At 42.0% G+C, this 27,548-nt stretch overlaps 1 protein-coding gene across 4 annotated transcripts in view; it reads right to left on the reverse strand.

The window, feature by feature from the left end:
* Window positions 1–4,676: 4,676 nt before the first annotated feature.
* mffa (mitochondrial fission factor a) overlaps window positions 4,677–27,548 on the reverse strand; it is a 34,001-nt gene continuing 11,129 nt past the window's right edge. For 2 of the 4 annotated variants that reach the window (XM_060943264.1, XM_060943265.1), the window contains exons 5-8: window positions 23,713–23,877; window positions 21,706–21,759; window positions 18,089–18,167; window positions 4,677–5,416 (exon numbers count right to left, since the gene is read on the reverse strand). In XM_060943264.1, coding sequence (XP_060799247.1) covers window positions 5,285–5,416; window positions 18,089–18,167; window positions 21,706–21,759; window positions 23,713–23,877 — 430 coding nt within the window. In that variant the 3' untranslated portion in view covers window positions 4,677–5,284. The remainder of the gene's footprint in view (window positions 5,417–18,088; window positions 18,168–21,705; window positions 21,760–23,712; window positions 23,878–27,548) is intronic. The other 2 variants (XM_060943266.1, XM_060943267.1) reach the window with 2 other exon arrangements.

Consider the following 27,548-nt stretch of genomic DNA (forward strand, 5'->3'; position numbering starts at 1 on the left):
CAGTGTTTTCCTTTCTCCAAACATAACGCTTCTCATTTAAACCAAAATGTTCTGTTTTGGTCTCATTCTGTCCACAAAACATTTTTCCAATAGCCTTCTGGCTTGTGCACGTGATCTTTAGCAAACTGCAGATGAGCAGCAATGTTCTTTTTGGAGAGCAGTGGCTTTCTCCTTGCGACCCTGCCATGCACACCATTGTTGTTCAGTGTTCTCCTGATGGTGGACTCATGAACATTAACATTAGCCAACGTGAGAGAGGCCTTCAGTTGCTTAGAAGTTACCCTGGGGTCCTTTGTGACCTCGCCGACTGTTGCACGCCTTGCTCTTGGAGTGATCTTTGTTGGTCAACCACTCCTGGGGAGGGTAACAGTGGTCTGTGGATTGGTGGAGTCCAAACTCTTTAGGAGATGGTTTTGTAACCTTTTCCAGCCTGATGAGCATCAACAATGCTTTTTCTGAGGTCCTCAGAAATCTCCTTTGTTCGTGCCATGATACACTTCCACAAACATGTTGTGAAGATCAGACTTTGATAGATCCCTGTTCTTTAAATAAAACAGGGTGCCCACTCACACCTGATTGTCATCCCATTGATTGAAGACACCTGACTCTAATTTCACCTTCAAATTAACTGCTAATCCTGGAGGTTCACGTACTTTTGCCACTCACAGAAATGTAATATTGGATCATTTTGCTCAATAAATAAATGACCAAGCAGAATGTTTTTGTCTCATTTGTTTAACTGGGTTCTCTTTATCTACTTTTCGGACTTGTGTGAAAATCTGATGATTTTTTAGGTCATATTTAAACAGAAATAAAGTACCAAAATTTGTATGTCCATCCATCCATTATCTCTAGCCGCTTATCCTGTACAGGGTCGCAGGCAAGCTGGAGCCTATCCCAGCTGACTACGGGCGAAAGGCGGGGTACACCCTGGACAAGTTGCCAAGTCATCACAGGGCTGAGACACAGACACAGACAACCATTCACACTCACATTCACACCTACGGTCAATTTAGAGTCACCAGTTAACCTAACCTGCATGTCTTTGGACTGTGGGGGAAACCGGAGCACCCGGAGGAAACCCACGCGGACACGGGGAGAACATGCAAACTCCACACGGAAAGACCCCTGTTGGCCACTGGGCTCGAACCCAGGTCCTTCTTGCTATGAGGCAAAGTGCTAACCACTACACCACCATGCCACTGAAAGTTGTATGTACTTTTGGTAAATAATAAGCTCGCTTTGCGACAAGTCTTGTTTGATAATCATGTTTTGTTGATAATGAAATGAAAAAGGGGGGCGGCACGGTGGTGTAGTGGTTAGCGCTGTTGCCTCACAATAAGAAGGTCTGGGTTCGAGCCCTGTGGCTAGCGAGGGCCTTTCTGTGTGGAGTTTGCATGTTCTCCCCGTGTCCGCGTGGGTTTCCTCCGGGTGCTCCGGTTTCCCCCACAGTCCAAAGACATGCGGTTAGGTTAACTGGTGACTCTAAATTGAGCGTAGGTGTGAATGTGAATGGTTGTCTGTGTCTATGTGTCAGCCCTGTGATGACCTGGCGACTTGTCCAGGGTGTACCCCGCCTTTCGCCCGTAGTCAGCTGGGATAGGCTCCAGCTTGCCTGCGACCCTGTAGAACAGGATAAAGCGGCTACAGATAATGAGATGAGATGAGATGAGATGTAAATCCATCTTCCTTTTCCACTCTTCAGGAGTGAGTCTGTGCCCACTGCCGAGTCCGGTTCCTGGTTGACAGGAGCGGAACCGGATGCGTTCTCCTGCTGTTATCGCTCATCCACATCATGGTTCAATGTACCATGAGATCTGAGATGCTTTTCTGCTCAGCATGGATGTAAAGAGTGACTGAGTTCCTGTAGTCAGCTCAAACCGGTCTACCAGTTCTCTCTGAACACCAAGGCATCGATGGGAATCTTGCCTGCGCAGCTGGATGTTTTTTGTTTCTCGCACCATCCTGTTTCATTCTAGAGACGACTGCGTGTGAAAATCTGATGTTTGATGTGAAAACTACCTGTATCTACTGTAGCACTGCTACAACGAGATTGAATAATTTCATCAAAGCACAGGTGTTTCATGAAAACGGTGAGGAAATGCATTTGTGTGGTTTCTCGTCCTTAAATATCTGGATTATGTTCATGAAAACATCTCTCCAGTCATCATTAGGGGGTCACACTGTGTGTTTTATATCCTCGAATAATTCACTGGCCATGAAGTAAGGTGGCTTATGAACGCAAAACATTAACAAACCGAACATACAATGGCAAATTCAGAAACAATTGGAACTCAAAATGGAAATCATCCTGTAGGCTGTCAGGGAAGATCACATGCTCCTTACTGATTGGAATCATATTTCCTCTTCCTGTAAACATCATTTGTTTTCTGATGTCTCTCAGACTGACACGTGCTGCAGCCAATCAGCAATGAGTACATGAGTATATGCTGTTCAGTAAGGTCCAGCCCCTTTTTCTGTTTTGAGTGAACGTTCATCAGAGGTGGACAAAGAACCCAACTTCATTACTTAAGTCAAAGTACAGATCCCACTGGTCAAATGGTCAAGTGAAAGTTGTCCAGTCAAATTTTTACTTAAGTTAAAGTACTGAAGTACTTGCTTCTAAAAATACTTAAGTATTAAAAGTACATTTTCTGTCAACGCATCGTTGTATTATTGCCACAACGCTTACAAAAGCAACCAACTGGATTTACAAAATGAACGCATGCTGTGCATCATGGCGGTTTAACGTTAAGCTAGCTAGTCAGTGAAGCTCCACCTGACATGCTAGCAAACTCTTTTCAAACTCAAAATCATATTGGGTAGCTAACACTACTAGAAAAGAAAGATTTCTACATTGTTTATTTGGCAAGATTATGCTAAAACATACATTTCTGAAAGGACTTCGGATAAGTTAACGTTATTCATATTAGCGTAACTCCGTTTTTACCTGTTAACTAACAGTGTCCAAGTTAGCGTTAGCTGTGGACAAGGCTACGGCAACTTGGTGGGCAAATCCATAGAAAGTCATTTGACGAAACAGACTGCATAGCTACGTTTGCAACGTTATCGCTAGCTCTAAAAGCACAGACAACTTCACTGCAAGCTTTCTCTTGGAATAAAACGTTTATATCCCTCAACATGCTTCCGCAGGTCGGACGGCGAGTTTTTGTAGGCCATGATGTGGTTCGTTTTCGGCAAACAAAGCAAACATTTAAAGGTCCCATGGCATGAAATTTTCACTTTCTGAGGTTTTTTAACGTTAAAATGAGTTCCTCTGACCTTCTTAAGTCACCCCAGTGGCTAGAAATTTCATAATGTGTAAACCAAACTATGCCCAACATTTGAGAATGGCGCGTCAAAACGGCGCATTGATAAGCTCTTCCCTTTACTACATCAGCAAGGGAGATGATCCCCACACCCCCCGGATTCCCACCCACTGTATGGATTGCCCCGCCCAGTTGTAGTGAGGAGACCATAGAGGGAGGACACAACAACATGGCATCACCTAAGCGAGCGAAACATGGAAATTGCGCTGTACATGGATGTGACAACACAGAAAGGAGTCTGTTTTTACTGCCGAAGGGAGAGCCCCTGAAGACGCAGTGGCTTAATTTTATTTACTCCAATAATACGCCGTCGAGTCTACCTAAGACGGTGTATGTTTGTCGGAAGCATTTTCCTGAGGAATGTTTCCACAACTTGGGACAGTACAGGGCAGGTTTTGCACATCAACTGTCACTGAAGCCTGGGTCCGTACCAAGCATCCCTGCCGCATCAGCCACAAACACCGAACAAGTAAGCGTATAACTGTTAAGTCGTTTTGCCGTGTTTTAAAATCGGTGCGTTAGCCTAGCAATGGCTACATTAGCTGTGCAGCTAACCGCTTCCTGCAGTTAGCCAGGTAATCTGCGCTACAAAACTAAAGAGCATGCAGCATGCTCTGTTAAACTGAGTTTAGTCTGGAAATTGACTGTAACTTATGAGCTTATGTTTGACTATTGCTCCGCAACGCATGTCTTCTGTTGGATAAGCGATATGTTGCTGTAGTTGCTGCTTCTATCCTCTTTGGTTATGGAGTGCGTGTTCAAGCCTAGGGTATTATACGTTCGTAAACTACCACTCCGAACACTCTCACTCTCTGTGTCACGTTGAGTTTACGAAAGGAGTCCGAGGGAGAACGGGGTTTTGTCTTAGCAGCGTGGCTACAGGCGCTGATAGCAGCGATTATGTGTGTGCACGCAAACACTATACTACTATACTATACTACTAGTTCACACACAGCTAGCATGGCCGCAGCTTGGTCAAGCCCCTCCCCCCATGGCCCACCCTCTACCCTTCCCCGCCTCCTGCTTCTCATTAGCAAAACGACGCACTGGGAAAAGGGCTGAAATGGGGCTTTCTCCCAGGAGGCTATATCTACGTGCCAAGGGTTCATTTCGAGAAAGGCTGCAGATATAACATCCGGAAACCTCCACGAGCCCGTTTAAAGCATCAACAAACCACCATGCCATGGGACCTATAAAACGAAACGAAGCTTTAATCCTTTCAGAAAACGGAAACACGGGTCGTTGATGAAGACGTGCAGGAAGCGTGATGAACGAATGATTGTTTCAATGAGATGATTTAAAAAGAGTCAAATGTCTGATAAAGAAAAGAAAAAAAAAGACTAAATATGGAGGTACCATTGATGTTTATTTCACGAGAAGCATTCTGTAGTTATAGTACAGTGCATATGGATATGAGAGAGATTATAATACATAATTATGGTCATCCCGTTCCAAACATGGTCTCAAATTCCAAACACCAAACAATCAAGACGAAACACAAAACAGGACGTTCCACAAAACTTCAAGACGTGGCATCAACTCTGCAAAAACCTCAGGTGATTGCGATAAATCACAACATTCCTTCAACACCGTCAGTCCAACGATTATGAAGATATTTAAACAAGTGTGTCCCATGTTCTCGAGTCCATATTTCATTTCAGGTCTGGAGAATCGGCTCGGGTTGTGCTTATGGGAATACAGACAGGCAGGACGATAAATACACACATGATTCATGCATGGCCTTTACGAACAACGAGGTCAATGTTAAAGGGGGGAAGAAAAGAAAAAAAAATCACAAATATACAGGAATAAGACGAGTCTTTTCACTGAAGGAGCTTTCTGTGCAGGCAGTGAGGCTCACGAGCTTTGAGACGTGAGTGCATCGATCAGAGCTGATGTTGGACGCTTGAAGCGAGGAGGTGGAGCTTAGGTGAAACGGCTTCGCTGCTGCTGATTCAGCGACGGAACCACACCCAGCTGTTGATGAGCCAGAACGCGACGGTAATAGAGTATATGATCATTTCGCGCTTGGCTCGCTCTTTATTCTCTTCTTCTAAGAGCTGCAGCCGCCGGTTCAGCTTAATAATCTGCACAGACAAGTGGGAGAAAAGGGTAAAAAAAAAAAAAACATTTAAAACCAACTGTACAAGGTTCGTCTCGCTGAAGAGAGCAGCAAGAATTTTTCACAAAAAATATTCCTCATTCAAACAAACAGTTTATATGTAATGCGCTTGTTCTAAGCTGTTATCGTTACTATAGTAACAGCTCATTCACTCAGAGCCTAATCTAGGAATTTGAAAATAGGGGACAGATCCCTCACTAGTTGGAGAAACAGGGGACAGAAAATATTAACATGGGTAAAAATACAGTAGTGCTTGAAAGTTTGTGAACCCTTTAGAATTTTCTCTATTTCTGCATAAATATGACCTAAAACATCTTCAGATTTTCACACAAGTCCTAAAAGTAGATAAAGAGAACCCAGTTAAACAAATGAGACAAAAATATTATACTTGGTCATTTATTTATTGAGGAAAATGATCCAATATTACATATCTGTGAGTGGCAAAAGTATGTGAACCTCTAGGATTAGCAGTTAATTTGAAGGTGAAATTAGAGTCAGGTGTTTTCAATCAATGGGATGACAATCAGGTGTGAGTGGGCACCCTGTTTTATTTAAAGAACAGGGATCTATCAAAGTCTGATCTTCACAACACATGTTTGTGGAAGTGTATCATGGTACGAACAAAGGAGATTTCTGGGGACCTCAGAAAAAGTGTTGTTGATGCTCATCAGGCTGGAAAAGGTTACAAAACCATCTCTAAAGAGTTTGGACTCCACCAATCCACAGTCAGACAGATTGTGTACAAATGGAGGAAATTCAAGACCACTGTTACCCTCCCCAGGAGTGGGCGACCAACAAAGATCACTCCAAGAGCGAGGTGTGTAATAGTTGGTGATGTCACAAAGGACCCCAGGGTAACTTCTAAGCAACTGAAGGCCTCTCTCACATTGGCTAATGTTATTGTTCATGAGTCCACCATCAGGAGAACACTGAAAAACAATCTTTCGATTACGTTCATTATGTCTTATATTAAATATAGTTAGTTTTTTTTTTTTTTCTTTTTTATCAGACATCTAATTTTTGGGTTTGTTTACCTGACATGTTTCGACGTACAACTTCCGTCTTCCTCAGAGTGTCACCGGATGTTATTGGTGACGCATCTTTTATCAGCTGCTGTTTCTGAAGGCGTGGCCTTCCTGTCTGGTTTGACAGGTCGGTCACGCCTTCTACTGTCTGTTTGTCCCCTGCAAGATGGCACTCCAGGTGTGGGAGAGCATGTATGCTCCCTCATCCCGGTTGATGGTCCTCGGGCTTCGCTTACGGATCTCCATGGCCTCCCTGATAAAAGATGCGTCACCAATAACATCCGGTGACACTCTGAGGAAGACGGAAGTTGTACGTCGAAACATGCCAGGTAAACAAACCCAAAAATTAGATGTCTGATAAAAAAGAAAAAAAAACTAACTATATTTAATATAAGACATAATGAACGTAATCGAAAGATTAAGAATTAGTTACGGAGACGAAAGCATCAAGGAGTTTCGCCGCCTAGAGCGACTGACACGGAAACGGGCACGCTACAGGAATCACCTGAGATTCAATCTGCGCTGCCGGGATGAGGAAGTCGTACCGGCCAGCCTGAACATCAAGAACCCGATTCCAACCAGAAACGCGGAAAAGATGATCAGGAAAGTGCGGATGACTCTGGTAAAAGAACGGATACGGTGCACAACGGATAAACTAAATAATATCAACAGCGAACTACACAGAGAGACGGAAACTTTCAAACGCCGGTTTCCCCAAAACAAGGAAATGGAAATAGCAATACACGGACACTTGGCAGACATACACGAACAGGAATTCACAGAGACAAAAACCCGACAAATACGAAAACTGGACAAACTCATCGCACAGAAAAAGAAGGCAGAACCGGAGCACGCACACATCAACGACAAATGGATTTACAACATATCAAGGTACAAACTCTCACAAGCAGAACGCAGTATACTAGCAAAAGGACTCAACTACGCTGTCACACCGAACAACATACCACACGACGAATTCATTCTGGCAACTGAGTTAGCATGTGAGAAAATACAGGATCACGGACAAAAAGCAGCACTAAGAAACGCAATAGCTGGTATATTGAAAACGGCCAAACCACCACCCAGCAACATCACCAAACAGGAAGCCAAAGCCATGAGAACATTAGCAAAAAATAAAGATATCACAATTCTCCCAGCAGATAAAGGCAGAACAACAGTTATTATGGACACTGATGAATATGAACGAAAAATGAATGAATTACTCAGCGACAACGCATTTGAAATATTAAAAAAAGACCCAACAGAAGACAAGAAAAAGAAACTTAAAGCACTACTAAAACCACTACTCAATGAAAATAAAATAGATAAGCAGGATTATAATCATTTAGTACCCACAGCCAATGTCATCCCCAGGATTTACGGCACACCAAAAATACACAAACCAGGAACACCATTACGCCCCATAGTAGATAGCATTGGTTCGGTCACATACAACTTATCAAAAGCACTCACCGAAATAATTAAACCATTACTAGGACTCACAGACCAACACTGCAAAAACTCAAAACATCTGGCAGAAGAACTAAAAAACATCAAAATGCAGCAAGATGAAGTTTTCATTTCACATGATGTCATATCTCTTTTCACCAGAACACCCACGGAAGCCACCATACAGATAGTACAAGACAAATTAAAAACAGACAGGACGCTCAGGAAACGCACAAACCTCACCGTACAAGACATCACTCAGCTCCTTCAATTCATCGCCACGTCCACATACTTTCAGTTCAGGAATACAATCTACAGACAGAAGGAAGGTTTTGCCATGGGAGACCCACTATCAGCCATCATGTGCGGCTTTTTCATGGAGGATCTGGAGCAGAAAGCACTCACTACAATACCAGTGGAATACAGACCAACACTCTGGAAACGGTATGTGGACGACATATTGGAAAAAGTAAAGAGGGGACACACTCAACAACTCACCGACCATCTTAACACCATAGACAATACCGGCAATATAAAATTCACACATGAAGAAGAAACGGAGCAGTCAATAGCATTTTTGGATTTAAAAATACAACACACAGAAGATGGGGATATCAAAATAAAAGTACACAGAAAACCCACACACACCGACCAATATTTAAACTGGACTTCCGAACACCCCATAATGCACAAAATATCCGTAGTTAGAACATTACATGAACGCACAGCAATAATTACAGATCCACAGGACAAAGAACAGGAGGAACAACATATACAACACGCACTGAAGGCATGTCAATATCCACAATGGGCAATATCCAAAGGGGTGGAACAGGTTAAGAACAACAAAACACAGAAGAAAGAGAAAAAACAAACTAACAAACAAGAACACAGGGGAGTAGTTACATTACCATACATCAGGGGAATAACTGAACGCATTCAAAGAGTAATGAGGAAACACAATGTTAACACACCTGTCAAACCACACACAACACTCCGTCAGATCCTGGTTCATCCCAAAGACAGAATACATCCGGACAACAGATGCAACACCATATATGAGATTCCATGTAAATTATGCAATAAAACTTATATTGGGGAGACAGGAAGGAGTTTCAGCACAAGAAAACATGAACATAAGAAAGAGTGCGAAAAGGAGACAGCTACAAGACAAACCCGAACAATAAAAGAAAAGGCACAACAGGAAAATTATAAGTCAGCTATAACAGATCACTGTAAAAGGGAAAATCACATTATGGACTGGGGGAATGCCAGAGTCATCCGCACAGAAGATAACAAACATCAGCGCTGGATCAGGGAGGCCATGGAGATCCGTAAGCGAAGCCCGAGGACCATCAACCGGGATGAGGGAGCATACATGCTCTCCCACACCTGGAGTGCCATCTTGCAGGGGACAAACAGACAGTAGAAGGCGTGACCGACCTGTCAAACCAGACAGGAAGGCCACGCCTTCAGAAACAGCAGCTGATAAAAGATGCGTCACCAATAACATCCGGTGACACTCTGAGGAAGACGGAAGTTGTACGTCGAAACATGTCAGGTAAACAAACCCAAAAATTAGATGTCTGATAAAGAAAAAAAAAAAAAAAAACTAACTGAAAAACAATGGTGTGCATGGCAGGGTTGCAAGGAGAAAGCCACTGCTCTCCAAAAAGAACATTGCTGCTCATTTGCAGTTTGCTAAAGATCATATGGACAAGCCAGAAGGCTATTGGAAAAATGTTTTGTGGACGGATGAGACCAAAATAGAACTTTTTTGTTTAAATGAGAAGCGTTATGTTTGGAGAAAGGAAAACACTGCATTCCAGCATAAGAACCTTATCCCAGCTGTGAAACATGGTGGTGGTAGTATCATGGTTTGGGCCTGTTTTGCTGCATCTGGGCCAGGATGGCTTGTCATCATTGATGGAACAATGAATTCTGAATTATACCAGTGAATTCTAAAGGAAAATGTCAGGACATCTGTCCATGAACTGAATCTCAAGAGAAGGTGGGTCATGCAGGAAGACAACGACCCTAAGCACACAAGTTGTTCTACCAAAGAATGGTTAAAGAAGAATAAAGTGAATGTTTTGGAATGGCCAAGTCAAAGTCCTGACCTTAATCCAATGGAAATGTTGTGGAAGGACCTGAAGCGAGCAGTTCATGTGAGGAAACCCACCAACATCCCAGAGTTGAAGCTGTTCTGTATGGAGGAATGGGCTAAAATTCCTCCAAGCCGGTGTGCAGGACTGATCAACAGTTACCGCAAATGTTTAGTTGCAGTTGTTGCTGCACAAGGGGGTCACACCAGATACTGAAAGCAAAGGTTCACATACTTTTGCCACTCACAGATATGTAATATTGGATCAGTTTCCTCAATAAATAAATGACCAAGTATAATATTTTTGTCTCATTTGTTTAACTGGGTTCTCTTTATCTACTTTTAGGACTTGTGTGAAAATCTGATGATGTTTTAGGTCATATTTATGCAGAAATATAGAAAATTCTAAAGGGTTCACAAACTTTCAAGCACCACTGTATCCCTCATTTGTTCCAGTTAGTGGGGACAGAAAAATAAGTAATACACTGGTAGATATTTTCAAGAGTACATCTATAAACAGAACAGTTTTATTAATCTTTACTTTTAGAATATCATTAACATAATACTAAATTGAACTTTCAACAAGAAAAATTAAACAAATTACTCAAAGAAAAAAAAAGCTAGCAATCATGTAGGATGTGTAAGATTACCAGGACTACAAAAAAGCAGAAAAATAGGCTTTACTTATCCAAATGCACCTGTTGGTTCAAAAGTTAAAGTGCAGAGAACCTCACAGCACAACATGAAGTTACCTTAAAATATAATATAAATGCCTCAGCTTTCATGTAAGAAAAAAAAAAAAAAACACTTAATACTAGTACTGTGTGCAGGCAGTCTCTCCTGAAGACTAAATTAAACAATAATTATAAACTAATAAAATAAATGGCTCAGGCTTCATAGACGAAAAAAAACAACAATTGGAACAGAATCTCAGTATGATGCTGAAGCTGCCTAAACAATGGAAAATAAAATACCATTTTGGCAAAAATGTTGGCATCCATTAATTTCTTGTATTAAGTAAAAAAAATAAAGTGCACACAGTCCTTCACTGTAAACATAACACACTTTCAGTAACAGAATTTAAGCCTATATAAACACTGACTCGCACATGCAGTGTTGCCAGATACTGCTGATGTTTTCCAGTCCAAAATATGTTCAAAACCCACCAAAATGCACTTAAAACCGCCCAATCTGGCAACACTGCGCACATGCTGCTTCTCTTGAACGTATACACGGAAGGCAGAAGGTAGTTTGTCGACGTCGCCGCAAGACGACGCCAACGATTGGTCAAATTTGCGGGAAAGTTGCGGTGATTGGATAGAATTGCAACACCGCCCTGAATTCGCGGGGATTGGTTGAATTTGCGTTGATGCTGCAAATCGCGAAATCCTGGAGGCTCTGAATGTTATGTTTGGATGAGACAGAACGATATGCCATGTGCTTTTGGGTATTTTTAAAACACTTCACACAATTGGTTGAGATACACTGTCTTCCGGTTCAATGACCAATGATATAATAGTTCACAAAACTGTTTTACCCGCTAAATAAACCATTCGGAATACTTCGGTCCTTTCTGATATTTTCCAATTGGTGTGTAAACAACGCTATATATTTACCGCAGTGCTTGCTAGCGGGTGCTGACAACTTGATACACACAAGATTCAGTAAAACGCGACTACATGCTCTCTACTTACAAATGTGCGACAAAATGAATAGATACGCAATATCACTCTCGCGCCCAAAAAGTGGATGTGCGACAGACAGATAAAAAACGCATATTACGCGCCCTAGATTAGGCTCTGTTCACAGGGACCTGTATGATCCCTGGACGCTCCACGCTATCAAAGTCGAACACATACATGTCAACCTATACGGACTGTCCGGAAATTATAAGGATTTTAGCTCATTTCAAGGGCGTACGGGCGTATAAACAAAGTCTTACGCATTTTCAGTATTTTCTGACCTAAATTTATTTTGTGTATCTTACTTGAACATCGTCAGCTGATCGTCGCAAAAACATACAAAAGCTCGATTCATAGACCAAGAACAGCGTGTATGCAGGGCCAGATAACCCAGACTATGTGAAACCGGATGTTTATTCCTCAAGCCTCGTGCAGTATCGTGACTGCGAGACTTCGCTCGTTCCGGTCATGCGGACGATCTGCATTTAAACGCGCCAAACGGTCATTGTTCGAACGATTTTCTCATTGTGCAGAGCGACATTGTTTACACCTGAGAGATTTTGAATAGCGTCTGCAGAGTGAAAGAATGGGAACACAGAGAAAGAAAATGAGACACGGCGGGCGGTATCTTCCTGAATGGAAGGAGACATTTAATGGTGTCATTGTTCAGGCGAAAAATGAGGAGTACGCACACTGCACAGTTTGTGTGCGAGATATAAAAGTTGCGGCGTCTGGAGTTTATGACGTGAGGGAACACATGAGGTCCAAACTACATCAGCGAAATTTGCACCAGAAACTAGCCTAGTAAACTAGACCCACCCGCCTAGCAGCCAAAAATATTTTTGCCTAGCGAGTGCGTCTAGCCTCGCACCATATAAACAAAAACACCCCGGGCATCAAATCGTGCCCGCCAATCACAACGCAAGGTTTTTGTTTGGATTCTTTGGGCGGGCTTTTGCAGGAGTGACGACAAGGCTGCGCGACGCTGGAGAAAGCGCAACAGGAAAGATGGCTACGGCTAGTGAACAGTGCGCGTTTGACTCCGCTTTGGAATCAGTTTTAGAAGAATTAGACTTGGAGTTTTCGTTGAAACATGAGCAGGAAGAGGCTCTCCGCTCATTCCTTTTCAAGAAGGACGTTTTCGCTGTTTTGCCGACCGGCTATGGCAAAAGTCTGATCTACCAGCTGGCTCCGCTCGTAGCCAAAAGGATGGGCTAGTTTGTGCAGTACGAAGAATTAATAAACAGCTTTGAAACATTACTTTTTGATTGTTTCTTATTTTCCCGTTATTTTAAATTTAAGGGAAATTATTTCACCAAACACCACTAAATAAAAACTCTCAAAAACAGTTTAAGCAAACCCTTGAAAAACACTTGGAAAAAAAAAAAAAAAAGTGTATGTGGTACAGACTCCAAACTTGTGGTCATTATCTCCAAACTTCTTAATATCTAGAACCTGTTTATTAATTAATATGCATTTTGAAAAATTATTTATTTCAAGGCCTCCCCCACTGCTTTCTGTCGCTCTGACTACGTCACAGTCACTGTTGCGCTGATTGGTCAGAGCGTTGGCCTATACGCACAGAGGCAGTTTGAAAGACAGCGGGTTGTTCCTCCTACCCGCTTCGGAAATGTCTACGAGCGAGACCAGACTAAATATTCACATTTAGTCTGGCTTGCCAGGCTAACCAGAAACAGAATCAGCCGCAAATGACGATGTTTGCAAAGCCTAAGACCGATGATCATCCAACAAGTGTAATAAGAGCAGAAGTTACGATCTGTAATTTTATTGCTCAGCACGATTTGCCGCTAGCCGTTGCGGACCACCTGACAGAACTGTTGCCGCGAATTTGCACGGACAGTACGATTGCGAAATCTATCAGCTGTAGGCGCACCAAAACAACACAAATAATCAAAAAGAGCTTGGCCCCCGAAGCTACACTACCGATCATCCAGCACTGCCGGACGTTGCCATTTTCCTTGATGATCGACGAATCCAATGACAAAAAGACGGACAAGCGACTGGCCGTTTTGGTGCGGATCTTCGACATAAACAGAGGGGCGAAGTCAAGAATCATAGACATGCCCGTGTGCAATATCGGCACGGGCGAGGCGATTTTCGACATGCTGGAGGAAGTTCTCAGGCAAGTTATATTTACTTATTTATTTATTAAGTTTGGTGCGATTCGAAGGCTATAAGGATTTTATGGATTTGATACTACAGGTGGACGCCCAAAGGGGTTGACATGTATGCGAACAAACGTTTTGTTCGTTATAACAAAGAAACATGAAAATTGTAGCTACGGCGAGGTTCTCCATATAAGCTAAGCAGGCGTTTATTTAAAGCTGTACCGCCTTTCAGATTTTTCACGTTTGGTCATAAAAAGAATTTCCCCAGACACCGAATTATTTTTCTTTAGTGGACCGAAAGCTACTGAATTCGAATCACAGATTTCCAATTTTATTAGTTTCTTTTAAAAAAAAATAGAGCAATTCATGAATTTATCTCCACGTGGCCCTAAATTCTCCGCTATTTTTTCCTGCTTCACCATGACGCAATACAAGATACTACGTCATGCATCACATCACGTGGTGGGCTTTCCCTGTTCGCGCAAGGCATCGTGGGATACAAATTTGAAACCGGAGAGAAAAATGGAGGACGTGCGCGTGCGAATGAAACGTGAAAGACCGACTACAGTAACGGAAAGCCAGAAGAAAAGACGTTATGTTATATACGAAGGACAGGAAACGCGGGACCAAACTAATAAATATCGGCGCTCAGCGAGCACACTGCAAAAAATTGATATCTTAGCAAGTGAAAATATCTTGAAAATAGTTGAAACGATCTAGCATTTCCGATTAGAAGGATACGAAAACACCAATTCTGAGATTATTAAACCTCATTAGATTGCAACCAACTTATCCAAGATGTCTTAGCAAGTAAAAATATCTGTCCGTGCAGCAAGATCATTTCACTAGTATTAAGGAATTTTCTCCTCAAATTCAGTTTTCAATTTTTTCGCTGTTCGTTTCGCGACAGAATGACGGAACTCTTAGTGCACGGTCAAAAGTGAACCTGTAGATGCCAGCTGCTGTAAAACCTGAAAGACGAAGGTAAACCTGCGCATGCGCGCGCACACGGACTTCCTCTGTCTGCTTGACTGCGCGAAGCGAGCGATTTCTTACACCTTATTTGCTTTAATCCCCTCAAATTAAATAACGTCCCAGCCACAGAACGGCCTGATATTTTGAGAGATGTTACAGAAATAAACAAATGATTGAATTTCAGAGGGAACTAAATTTCACTGATTTTATGAAATCGAAACGCTGTCTAGCTTTAAATGTTTATGGAAGGAGTCTCCAGTGTCAGCGTTTTGTCACGGTAAATAGGTTTCTACCACGGGAAAGGCTTCAGAACAGAGAACTTAGTTTGTTTTTTAAAAAAAATATTTTTTGTCTTTCAAATCAACGTAAAAAGAGAAGCGCATGACGTCGTAGCTGTTTATCACAAGTGATCGGAGGAAGGATACAGTGCACTTAAAGTCTAAATCTACAACTGCAAATACTGTAAACTGTCTGGTCACTTTGTGACATGTATCGCTGGGTTTCAGTCCCATGACTTTTCTTAGCGGTTTTACCGGAAGTGAAATAGCTGGTGGTCTAAACAGCTGCCGTAGTGCAAACAAACAACTAGTGATAACTTATCAGAGTACGCTCGTAATCTAGAAGCCACTGCTGGCTTTAGATATATTCAGAAGATTGCTATGTGCAATAGAATCGACCCCTACAGTCTGGGAAAGAAGGATTTGTCATACGATCTGGAAAACGACCCTTCAGTCGAGTTCCCCGACATCTCGAACTATCTGGTGTTGCAGACGTCCTTCTACACCGCAAAACAGATGAAAGTGTGGAAGAGTATGGAGGCTTACGACTGTTTTGTATGTGGCTGGGTGAAGCACCTCAGTATCAAGTCACTGCCGAATGAATCCTGTATTGTTTTTGCCCGTGTAAGTTTGTTTAAGCTTTTCGTTCGCGTCTTCACAACGAAGTGCTGCAAGTTGAAGTGTAAACAAACAACAGTTCATTTGATTCTGACTTGTGTTGGCTCTTATCTCTCAGATAAATCATTCACAAAGATCATCAGAAACCCCTTTAAAGACCTGGATCTTAGTTAAACAAGACGGAGACGTGATCACGGCGCATTGTAACTGTACGGCTGGGGAAGAACTTTGTCGCGACCTTCATGCATTGTGAGGAGTAAACAAAGAAACAGCTGGGGACTTTAGCGCTTCGTGACGAAAAAAAGTCCCGTAAAATAACAACACATAGCAAGAAAAGTACTTGGAAAACACTAAGGACGTAGCTGAGAGGGAAATACAAACCTTTCACCAAGTGATCACTGCAAACTCGAGCAGGCTTCGACTCGGCTCCGTTCGATTTCAGCGAGAGGTTCAAAAGCCGCCTTTATCGACGTCTTTTTGTGAAATCCTGTGTTCGTTCACCCTTTTTTATTAGCTCATAGCGAACCCTGAAGAAACTTGTATCAGTTTCACGGTTTGATCGATTCGAACAACCTAAAACAACGCAAGCGTAAGGCATTTTTCATGTGAGCAATGCACCTTCTCCGTACACACGCTTTGTCAACTGAGCTTTGGTTGAGCACCAGCTGAAGTTTTGAATAACTAATGAGGTGGATGTGACGTCATGTGAAACCCAGCAATACAGTTGTGCTCATAAGTTTACATACCCTGGCAGAATTTTTGCTTTCTTGGCCTTTTTTCAGAGAATATGAATGATAACACAAAAACTTTTTTCCCCACTCATGGTTCGTGGTTGGGTGAAGCCATTTATTGATAAACAACTGTGTTTTCTATTTTTAAATCATAATGACAACAAAAAACATCCAAATGACCCTGATCAAAAGTTTACATACCCCAGTTCTTAATACCGTGTATTGCCCCCTCTAACATCAATGACAGCCTGAAGTCTTTTGTGGTAGTTGTGGATGAGGCTCTTTATTTTCTCAGATGGTAAAGCTGCCCATTCTTCTTGGCAAAAAGCCTCCAGTTCCTGTAAATTCCTGGGCTGTCTTGCATGAACTGCGCGCTTGAGATCTCCCCAGAGTGGCTCGATGATATTGAGGTCAGGGGACTGAGATGGCCACTCCAGAACCTTCACTTTGTTCTGCTGTAGCCAATGACAGGTCGACTTGGCCTTGCGTTTTGGATCGTTGTCATGTTGGAACGTCCAAGTACGTCCCATGCGCAGCTTCCGGGCTGATGAGTGCAAATTTGCCTCCAGTATTTGCTGATAACGTGCTGCATTCATCTTTCCTTCAACTTTGACCAAGTTTCCTGTGCCTTTGTAGCTCACACATCCCCAAAACATCAGCGATCCACCTCCGTGCTTTACAGTAGGAATGGTGTTCCTTTCATCATAGGCCTTGTTGACACCTCTCCAAATGTAGCGTTTATGGTTGTGGCCAAAAAGTTCAATTTTGGTCTCATCACTCCAAATTACCTTGTTCCAGAAGTTTTGAGGCTTGTCTCTGTGCTGTTTGGCGTAAATTTTTGTTGGTCTACCTGACCGTGGCTTGGTTTTAACAGAGCCCCTGATTTTCCATTTGTTAATCACAGTTTGAACACTGCTGACTGGCATTATCAATTCCTTGGATATCTTTTTGTATCCCTTTCCTGTTTTATACAGTTCAGCTACCTTTTCCCGTAGATCCGTTGACAATTCTTTTGCTTTCCCCATGACTCAGAATCCAGAAACGTCAGTGGCTGCATGAAAGATGCAGGAGTCTGTCTGGATCCCAGAAACTCACTCAGCTTTTATGCGCACACACTGATTACAAGCAAACAGATCACAGGTGAGGATGTTGCCTTTAGTAGCCATTCAAACCCATTTGTGTCAACTTCTGTGCATGTTATCAGGCCAAAATCACCAGGGTATGCGAACTTTTGATCAGGGTCATTTAGGTAGTTTCTGTTGTCGTTATGATTTAAAAAGAGAAAACACAGTCGTTTGACAATAAATGGTTTCACCCGACCACTAAGCATGAGTGGAAAAGATATATTTTTGTGTTATCATTCATATTCTCTGAAAAATGGTCAAAGAATCATAGATTCTGCCAGGGTATGTAAACTTATGAGCACAACTGTAAGTGTCGATGTAAAATTTATGTTCTAATTTAAATAAGAACTCGGAGGTGCCTGATGGGATCTCCGTCTGGTTCTCGTCAGGTGAGGAACAGTTGAAAGCGTGACACACCGACAGGATATTCAAGTCTTCGTCCTCCAGGGAAGACTCTGTCCTAACACAGGTTTAAAAAAAAAAAAAAAAATTATATAAAAATTTCCCCCGACTTGGCTGTACCTGTCTCCTTAAAGTTGTAGCGTCTGCCACGGCCAGGTCTTCACCTTCCACAGACATGTCCAGTGTCGCCAGGGTAAATCTGCCAGGAAAGTAGAGATTGCGTCAATAAACATTCCAGGAATACAAATTTCTGACATTGAAAAATACCCTTTATAAGCTGCAAATAAGTGAGAGATGTTCTTAAATGGTACAGTAGATCATGAGCAACTCCAGTGCCTTGTATAAGCATTCATCCCATTCTGGAACTTTGGACACACCGTCCAGGATCACCACTGAATGCGTTCTACAAAAAGGAAACGACATGGCAGAACCATGGGTTTGCTTAAAAAAGGACGTCCACCAAAAGTCAGAGACCAGGTAAGTTGGATAGGACTCAGAGAAGCAACCAAGACCCAAAAGGGGAACTGATGGCGCTGGAGAGATCCACAGGTCAGGTGGGAGATGTTCACAGGACAACCATTCTACAAAAGCTGGGCTTTGAAGAAGACTGGCGAGAAAGGGTAAAAGAAACCAAAAGAAAAAACATGCGAGGACTCCAGAATGTGATGAAACCAGAATTAAGCTTTTTCTCTTACAAGTCTATATTTGGTGGAAACCCAATACTGATGAGCACATTAAGAACACTATTGTGATAGTGAAGCGTGGTGGTGGGAGCATCATGCTGTGGGGATGCGTTTCATCATGAGGGACCGGGGAACTGGTCTGGGCTGAGGGTAAGATAGAGGGAGCCAAGTCCAGGATAATCCTCAAAGAAGTCTGTAAAAGACTTGAGACGGGTGCAGAGGTTCAGCAAAGCTCTGCTGGAGGGGATCAAAACCAGAAAACATCCAGAGTCTTTATAAAAAAAAAACCCAGGTGTCGATGTGCAAAATGATCCAGATGTGGAAAGACACACGTCAGAAGCCTTCCAGCTGTAACTGGAGACTGAATAATTATACGACCAACAAAAGTCTTTTTTTGTTTCACAATTAAACCAATAATTTGCCCCTTAGACATATAGTACGATGTCAAATCAAAACATAAGTGCTGCCAGGCAAACCAAACCTCGCCCGGCAGTGTGGCCTAGTCACCTTACAAGGTGAATCCGTGACCTTCAGTTTTACATTTCAAGGTCACTATTCATAGTGCTAAATGAAAGCCCATATCGGAATACCTACATGTTGATAATGGTAATATTTCTCAATCATCAGCTGCCAGGTGAGAGTCTTATGAAAATCCATGACCTTAAGTTTGACATTTCAAAGTCATTCAAGGTCAAGGTGGCAACTGAAAGCCCATATGGGACTTCTCATATGTTGCTGATGGTCAACATCTGGCCATCATTAACCATTTTAAAAGTTATGAGCCTCTGAAAACCCGTGACCTTGAGTTTGACATTTCATGGTCACTCGTGGTCAAAGCTCATGGTGCCAAATGAGAGCCTACATTAGGGTGCATCAGTTTCCCTCACTTTCATAAAATCTGATGCATGTTTGTTTGGGTGTTCCTCTTCACCAATAAAGACATCCTGTAAAATTTTTTGACCATATTCAAAAGTCTAATGGTGGCACCATGAGGTTCATTTTTTGCCAAAAAACGCTTATTTTATGATTAAGGTTTGAATCCCAATGTTGGACTCCATTTATTGATTTCTTGTGCCCCAGAGATCATGTTAAGAACCTTTGCAAGGGATTGAGAAGCATTAATGTGATTCATAATACATGTGTATTGTTTAAAAGTAGTTGAACAATGATTCAATGAACAGCTAAAACTCAAACTGTGCTTGATAATATATTTAGAATATGGACTAAAAATGTGGATCTAAGATATTTGGTATACTCTATAAGGTGCCATAATGTTTCATGAAAAGTGATCGAAATTTTGTCATAAAAGTCATAAAATAGCAGCTTTTTCCATAACTTTGAGCTCCTGGTGCCACCATTAAACTTTTGAATTTTGTCAAAATATTTCACCCAGTGTGTTTTCTTACCAAACGGAACATAAAAACAAAAATGCATCATGATCGGAGGAACTTTTCATTTTTAGGGGGCAACTGATGCACCCTAGCCTACAGTATATATGACTTTCTATGTGTCAATAATATTATCTGTCTATCTTGAACCGTTTCACAGTTATGAGCCTCTGAAAGTCCGTGACCCTGCATATGACCTTTCAACGTCATTCAAGGTCAAAAGGTCATGGTGCCAAATGAAAGCCCATGTGTCAATAATATTAAAGTATCTCTCCATCTTGAACCGTTTCCCAGTTATGAGCCTCTGAAAACCCGTGACCTTGACCCCCACCTGCTAAGAAAACTATCAGAGATACCCCGTCGTGTAGCATATAAATGGAAGCAGAATTGAAAGATGAACATTTTGGAATTGGTTTGAAGTAAATATGATGAATATGAAGGAAGATATCATGGAAAAAAAAAATCCGTTTTGACCTTTTTGGTGACTGGATGAGGCTCAAAATGTTGGAGGTTCTTTTTGAGACCAATGCCCATCGATCCTGAAAGTTTCATGAAGACTGGTCCAGCCGTTTTCTCGTAATGTTGGAAACAAAGAAAACCAAAGAAACCCCACTGAAAACAATACCTTGCCCCTAGGGCTGCACAATTAATCGAATTTAATCAAAAATCGCGATTTTGGCTGCCACGATTAAATTAAATGAAAATCGCAATTTATTTCCATTTAAAATGCGAGCTCTGCTGCATATCTGATCAAGCACTTTGACCAGTACTCCGCCAAACCATTACGGGGTGAACCGATGCATGTAAGGTTTCATTACTCCGCCTAAATAAGCAAGCAAGCCAAGTGTGCAGAGCTTCAGTGCAGTGATATCTTCAAGGGGTGATGGCGTGAGAGTAGGTAACAGATTGAGGTGAGAGAGAAAAGCTAACTATGTCGGAACAACAGACTATTTAGCGCTGGAGGCAATGCTGTGACCTGCCTTCGCTCATGTTTAAAGCCAGAGCATGTTGATAGGCTGCTCTTTCTAGCTAAAAACTTGTAGGCCTCAGTATAATGCTATGTAATTGTTGCAACTGAGTTTTCAGTTCCTTCATCCTTTGGTAATTTCTTGGATAAATTTCATTTATTTGTCATTTGGAAATCAGAATTGCTCTTTTAAATTTCATTCTGCACTGAAAGCTGTTCATATTGTTTGTTTGAATATAGTGAAATTAAATTTAAGTGATTTCCCTAACATCAAGAATAATCGTGATTAATAATCGCGATTACAATTTTGATCAAGATAATCGTGATTATCATTTTTTCCATAATCGTGCAGCCCTACTTGCCCCTGGTGAGGTAATAAACCTCTCAATTTCAGTCCGGTGCCAAAATGCAGAAAAATTCATGGAAGGAGGGAGTGAATATTTATGCAAGACACTGTGGATAAAGTACAAACCTGATGCAGTTACGCGTGTGCTGCTCCTTTTCCTCTACAGCTTTTCTCTAGTGTACTCTCTTTCGTTTGTCTTTCCTAAACGAGCTCATATCTAAAGGTAGTGCTGCACACGACACGATACGAGACAGGAAGTTACGTAAATATAAAAGATGAGCAGGTCTAAAATGCTGAGGAACACGAAAGGAACGTGTTGGAGGAGGAGATTGCGGAAAGGAAGGAGGAGTTACCTGTTATCATGTTGGAGGTTAGACGAGGTGGAACCCCCTCTCAGAGAAGGCTTACTGAGGAGAAGAGAGGGAAAAGAACCGAGATAAAGGAGGACAGACAGACAGACGGACGATGTAACCACATCCCAAATCACACACGTTACTCCATCAGTCAAAGGTCTGGTCATGATTAGACTTCAACAACGTTTAATAAAACGTCCTACAGATTTTAATAAAGGCTGATGGTTGAAAATTTGTCAAATGTAAATAATGTGCGAAACAGTTTTTAATTAATTCATTTTTTTCATCTCATGCTTCATCAGGAATACTGTTCAGCACTTCAAACACAAACGAGACTGAGGACACCGCAAGTCTTCGTGAATTACTCTCACTAATATTAATAAAGAGACCTCTGACTGGTAGAGTAGGAAGCACAAACAAAGTGCTTTCCAACAGTGCATTCCGTTTGTCCTGAGAAGTCGGGATTTCTGAGTCCACAGTCAGAAAGATCGATCAGAGCACCCACTGATGTCAGAGTCCGGATTCAGAAAGTCAGTAAAACCTCACCAAACCCGACCTCAAAACCCAAGATGGCTGCTCCGTGAATCAATAGGAGTGAAAGCTGTAGTAATCTGTATCATGTTTATTAGCAAATCTGTCCAGCAACCCCGTTTCCAAAAAAAATACGGACGTTCATGAATAAAATACAAATAAAAACATAATGCAATGATTTGTCCATTACGGAAACTTGATATTTCATTGAAAATAGTACAAAGACGATGACGACGACTTCTGGCTGCTCCCTATTAGGGGTCACCACAGCCGATCTTTCGCCTCCATCACTCCGTCTTCTGCATCCTTCTCTACCACTTTCATGTCCTCTCTCACCACATCCATGCATCTCCTCTTTGGAGATACATGTTGTCATTTCTAGCACTGACTTCTGAGGTTAATGGAGCGCAGCATAAATGACATGAAAAAAAAATCTATGAGTTTCTGTTGAGTCTCAGTTTATTCGGTCAACATGAGTGTTTGAATAACGATGGCAGTCTGATCAACGACGGGATGCGATGTGAAGAGGCTGGGAGGAATATTATTGGGACGTGCTCAGGACTCACACAGAGAGTGATGAGTAACTGAACTCAACGCAAAACAACAAGAACTGATTAGTTACAAAATCACAATAAAATGAATAATGAAATGTATACCGCTGGTGTTTGCTTAAAATAATACCAAAAGGGAAACAGTGAGAAAAAGAAACAACGAGTCCAAATAAATAAGTAAATCAATAAATAATTTAAAACTTGTGCTTGTCAGACTTTTGTGCATCAAGAACATCTGAAGTACTGATTCATAAAATAACCAAAGTTCAATGGAAGAGAAATCTTTTTTTTTTCCAGCTGTGTCTGAGGCGTCTCTCTCTCTCTGTCTCCCTGTCCGTCCCTCCCTCTCTGTCTGTCCATCTCTCCACCCATCCCTCTCTCCCTGTCCATCCATCCGTCCATCCCTCTCTGTCCGAGTCCGTCCATGTCCCCATCTGTCCCTCCCTCCCTCCCTCCCTGTCCGTCTGTCCATCTCTCCACCCGTCCCTCTCTCCCTGTCCATCCATCCATCCGTCCCTCTCTGTCCGAGTCCGTCCCCTCCCCCTCGTCCCCCTCCCTCTCCGTCCGTCCCTCTGTCCGTCCCCCTTCCTTCCTCCCTCTCCGTCCATCCATCCATCCATCCCTCCGTCCGTCCCCCTCCCTCTCCATCTGTCTCTCTGTCCCTGTCTCCCCTTCTCCCCGTCCGTCTCTGTCCATGTCCGTCTCTCTCTGTCCGTCTGTCTGTCCCCCTCTCTCTCTCTCTCTCTCGGAGACAAACCAGAAGAGTATGAGGTGGAGAAACAAAGCAACAGGAAGGAATGATTCTAAATCAATTACTAATCTACAGGACACAGAATCCAGTAAATCTCACAACCATGCAGTCTCACATCAAGCAAGAACCAAAGGGTCAAAGGTCACAGGCACTGACGGGGCAGAGACGGATCACCTGCGTTGGTTCTCATCCAGAACCTCCAGGAGCTGCTGATATGCCCGACGTGTGCTGGACTGGAGGAAGGAGAGAACACCACGCGCACCGGAAACACCCTGCCACTCGTCAGGAGGACGACGGAGCGAAAGAGCGCGCAGAGCGGAGGGGGAAGAAGGAGAGACACTAACCACACAGAGAGAGAGAGAGAGAGAGAGAGAGAGATGGGAGCGTTAAGTGGGAGGCTTTAGGATTTAGTATTTGAATAGGAAAAAAAAGGGAAACAGAGGGAGAGAGAAAGTCCTGTTCACAACAATTACTCCTGTCTTGCAAGGAATATAAAAAACAAACAACAAACAAACAAAAAAACACAACATGAGGAAAAAAAAATCCCCATGAGCAGCTCATTATGATAAAATGCAAAAATCCCTGTTAAATGATCAAATTGATGAGAAAGTGTTGATTTATTTTCTCTAACAGCAGAGAGAAAACGAACACACTTTCACTACAGTCACATTTATCTGGCATTAAAATACAATGAATTATTTTGCTTCGCTAATCTACACACGCGTTTAATGTAAAAGTGAAAACCTAACAATAAAACATTTCTATCATCATTTAAAAATGAACAAGTACAATATCTTGGTTTAGTAAGTAAACACACCCCCTTTACTGCAACGTCCCTGAAACAATCCCAGGAATCACCAATGACCTTCAGGATCACAGTCTTCGTCTTCAACATCTTGACTCGATCGCTTAAGTGTCTGTAAGGCCTCTAAACACCACTGTTTTCCTTGAGCAAAGCAACAATCATGATGTTGATTGACCATGTGTTTTCGAACCATAGCTGATCCAAAAGGCCATAAATTGATGGAAAATCAATAAGATCAGCCGATTTTCACGGAATCTGCCGAGACTGAAGCGGAAGATCCCGAAGGGGTGCGTGACGTCACGCGTGTAACAATCCAGGTATCAATTTCGTTCACGTGTGCAGCAGTGGTTAGACCAGTCTCACGTTTTGGAGAGAATTCTGACAGTGATTGGGATTCTTATATGTCGGATGAAGGGGCTGATGATTGTCAAGGATATTCCAGAGTAAATGGTTATCTTTTCGAGCCCCCAAGATGAGAAACTGCCAGTTCACGACAGTCTTCCTCTGTAGTGCGTGTGAGATGGAGATAGAGAGAGAGAGAGAGAATGTGCAGAACGCGATGGTTACCTTTCATCATGTTTTCCTGAACAAAACTAAAAACAAATTGAGTCTTACAATATTGCAATCTGAGAGCATTTAACACGCTTCAGTTCATAATTAATGTTGATGATTGCGCACGTGCATTTTTTTCCCTGTTAAAGTGCATCAGATATGATAAGATCGGATGTCGCGAGCGTGTAAATGTTGCTCATAATCCTGCGTCTGGTGCACTGTGTGTGTGTGTGTGTGTGTGTGTGTGTGTGTGTGTGTGCGCGTGTGTGGGATAATAAGGGAATTGACGAACTGTCCAAGTGTCAGATCAAATGTCATTTATTAAATAAACGGGTTTCTTTTTGCTCCAGTAATTCCCATGTGGTCGTTCCGATGGTGATGAACACTTGATGAATCAGATTTATTATTAGTCAGAGACACAAAATCTGCCCGCTTCGTTTGTACAAACCTCACCCACCCACTGCCGCTTTAGATTAGTGTCATTTCTCAGAAATTCATGAACTGAATGTCCTGCTGTATCGGGATTTGAACAGCCAAACACAACGCAGCGCTTTCACATCGTTATTTTTGCAAGATTCCAACAACAATATCCAATTTCAGCGAGTAAACAAGCACGGAGTCAGATGAACCAAAATGACCCAGATAAGCGGGGTTCCACGCGTGACGTCATGCGAGATTATCCCGGAGGGAAGGCTGCCTTTTTCCGGTATCCGGACACCACGATTTATCAATAGTTTTGTGCTTAATGATAAAATAACAAAATTAATATTATTTTCCACATGCTTTATTAATTCATTTTGGTCGTTACTAATGATATTCATTTTAAAGCATTACAATAATTTTCCAGTGCTGATCCAGAGAAAGGCAGCAGCTTGGGCTCCAAAGACCTCTAAAAATGAGTGAGACACAGCTGTGGAAAGGTACACAGGTGAGGCATATGAGTGATTCCACGCTTATGGGTACTGAAATGGGGACATGAACTTATTTTTAAAAATTCACCTAAAACCATTTCTTTTTTTACCATCAGGTCACAAAACATGTAATCTTTAATGAATGATATGTTAAAAGATAACTTTAATTTTCTGAGATGTAATAAAAACATATTTATATGCCAAAGTCAGAACGTAACAGAAGTGTTGTGGACATATAGATTCTCAATTTTAACAATGTAGAATTACTTTTTGAAACATAGGAAGGTGATGTTTTAGCAAATATAATTAATAAACATGTGTAGTAGAATAAACATACACATTCTTTCAATAAGATTAACATGGTATAGAGCTAGATTGTAATTAATTTGTAACAGACGCGAGATGGACAATCGTAACAGAAGTAATGGAACAGACATCATTTTGGAACTCATAGGCTTGACTTTGGCATATAAATATGTTTTTATTACATCTCAGAAAATTAGTTATCTTTTAACATATCATTCATTAAAGATTACATGTTTTGTGACCTGATGGTAAAAAAAGAAATGGTTTTAGGTGAATTTTTAAAAATAAGTTCATGTCCCCATTTCAGTACCCATAAGCGTGGAATCACTCATATAAAAAGATCCCCAAGGTTTTGAAGATTCCCTGGAGAACCTTTCATCCATCATTCAGAAGTGAAAAGTCCATGGCACCACCCACAGTGTGCCAACATCTGGGCATCCATCAAAACTACTGTACATGTCTGAGACCCCAGGAACCAAATCGCAACTCTAAAAGACCTACAGGATGTTATGGCCAAAAGAGGAAACTGGACATCACACACCAAGAAAATAAAGAAAGCTACTGGGTTTCTCAAAAAAGGTCCATCTGGAGTCCTGTATGAAGTTTGCACAAAGACACCTGGCAGAAGGTTTTGTGGTCAGATGAAACCATTGGAGAACTTTTTGGCATGAATGCCAACACCATCCTGACTGTGAAGCATGGTGGTGGCAGCATAACAGTAGGGATGCAACAGACTGGAGAAGATGTCAAGATTGAGAAGAAAATGGGTGGAGCTAACTGTATTTCCCTGAGTATTTTGGTGAAGAAGCTGATAAATTCTGAAAACGGTCAGAAATTCATCTTCCAACAGGACAAGGACCCCAAGCAGAAGGTTAAAGCTACTACTGAGCGGCTTGCTAGGAACATGGTGGATGTTCTGGAGTTGCCAAGTCAAAGCCCTGATCTAAATCCAATGGAAAATCTCTGGAATGACTTGAAGGTTGCTGTGAAACTTCTCCTTGCTTGAACAGTTCTGCAAAGAGGCCTCGGGGGAGATCTCGAAATCCAATCTGGGTGAGAGCTACCTGAAAAGACTGGGAGCTCGAGGTGCTGCCAAACGTGCTGCTACCTCGGTTCTGTGTCGTTTGGATCAAATCCATGAATCCAAAAGAACAAAACGTAAAAATTTTAAAGCGCGAATATTTATTTTCTCATTCTAATACACGAGAAAGTTTCTACGGTAACATCTTACACAGGTATTGCAGATGTTGAGAAGACGACATTAGTAAATATTTTTGAAGGACATATTTGAAGTGTTGGTGCTTCGTAGAAGTCAGAGGTGAAGCTGTTCCAACACGAGACTCCATGTGACTGTAAATAGACATAAAAAGCACGACGTGTCATTGTTTAATAAACAAATGTAATCGCGTGGTGACAAATAACTGGTATCAGAGAAA

The sequence above is a fragment of the Neoarius graeffei genome, chromosome 16 (assembly GCF_027579695.1).
Source record: "Neoarius graeffei isolate fNeoGra1 chromosome 16, fNeoGra1.pri, whole genome shotgun sequence".
Lineage (NCBI taxonomy): Eukaryota > Metazoa > Chordata > Actinopteri > Siluriformes > Ariidae > Neoarius > Neoarius graeffei.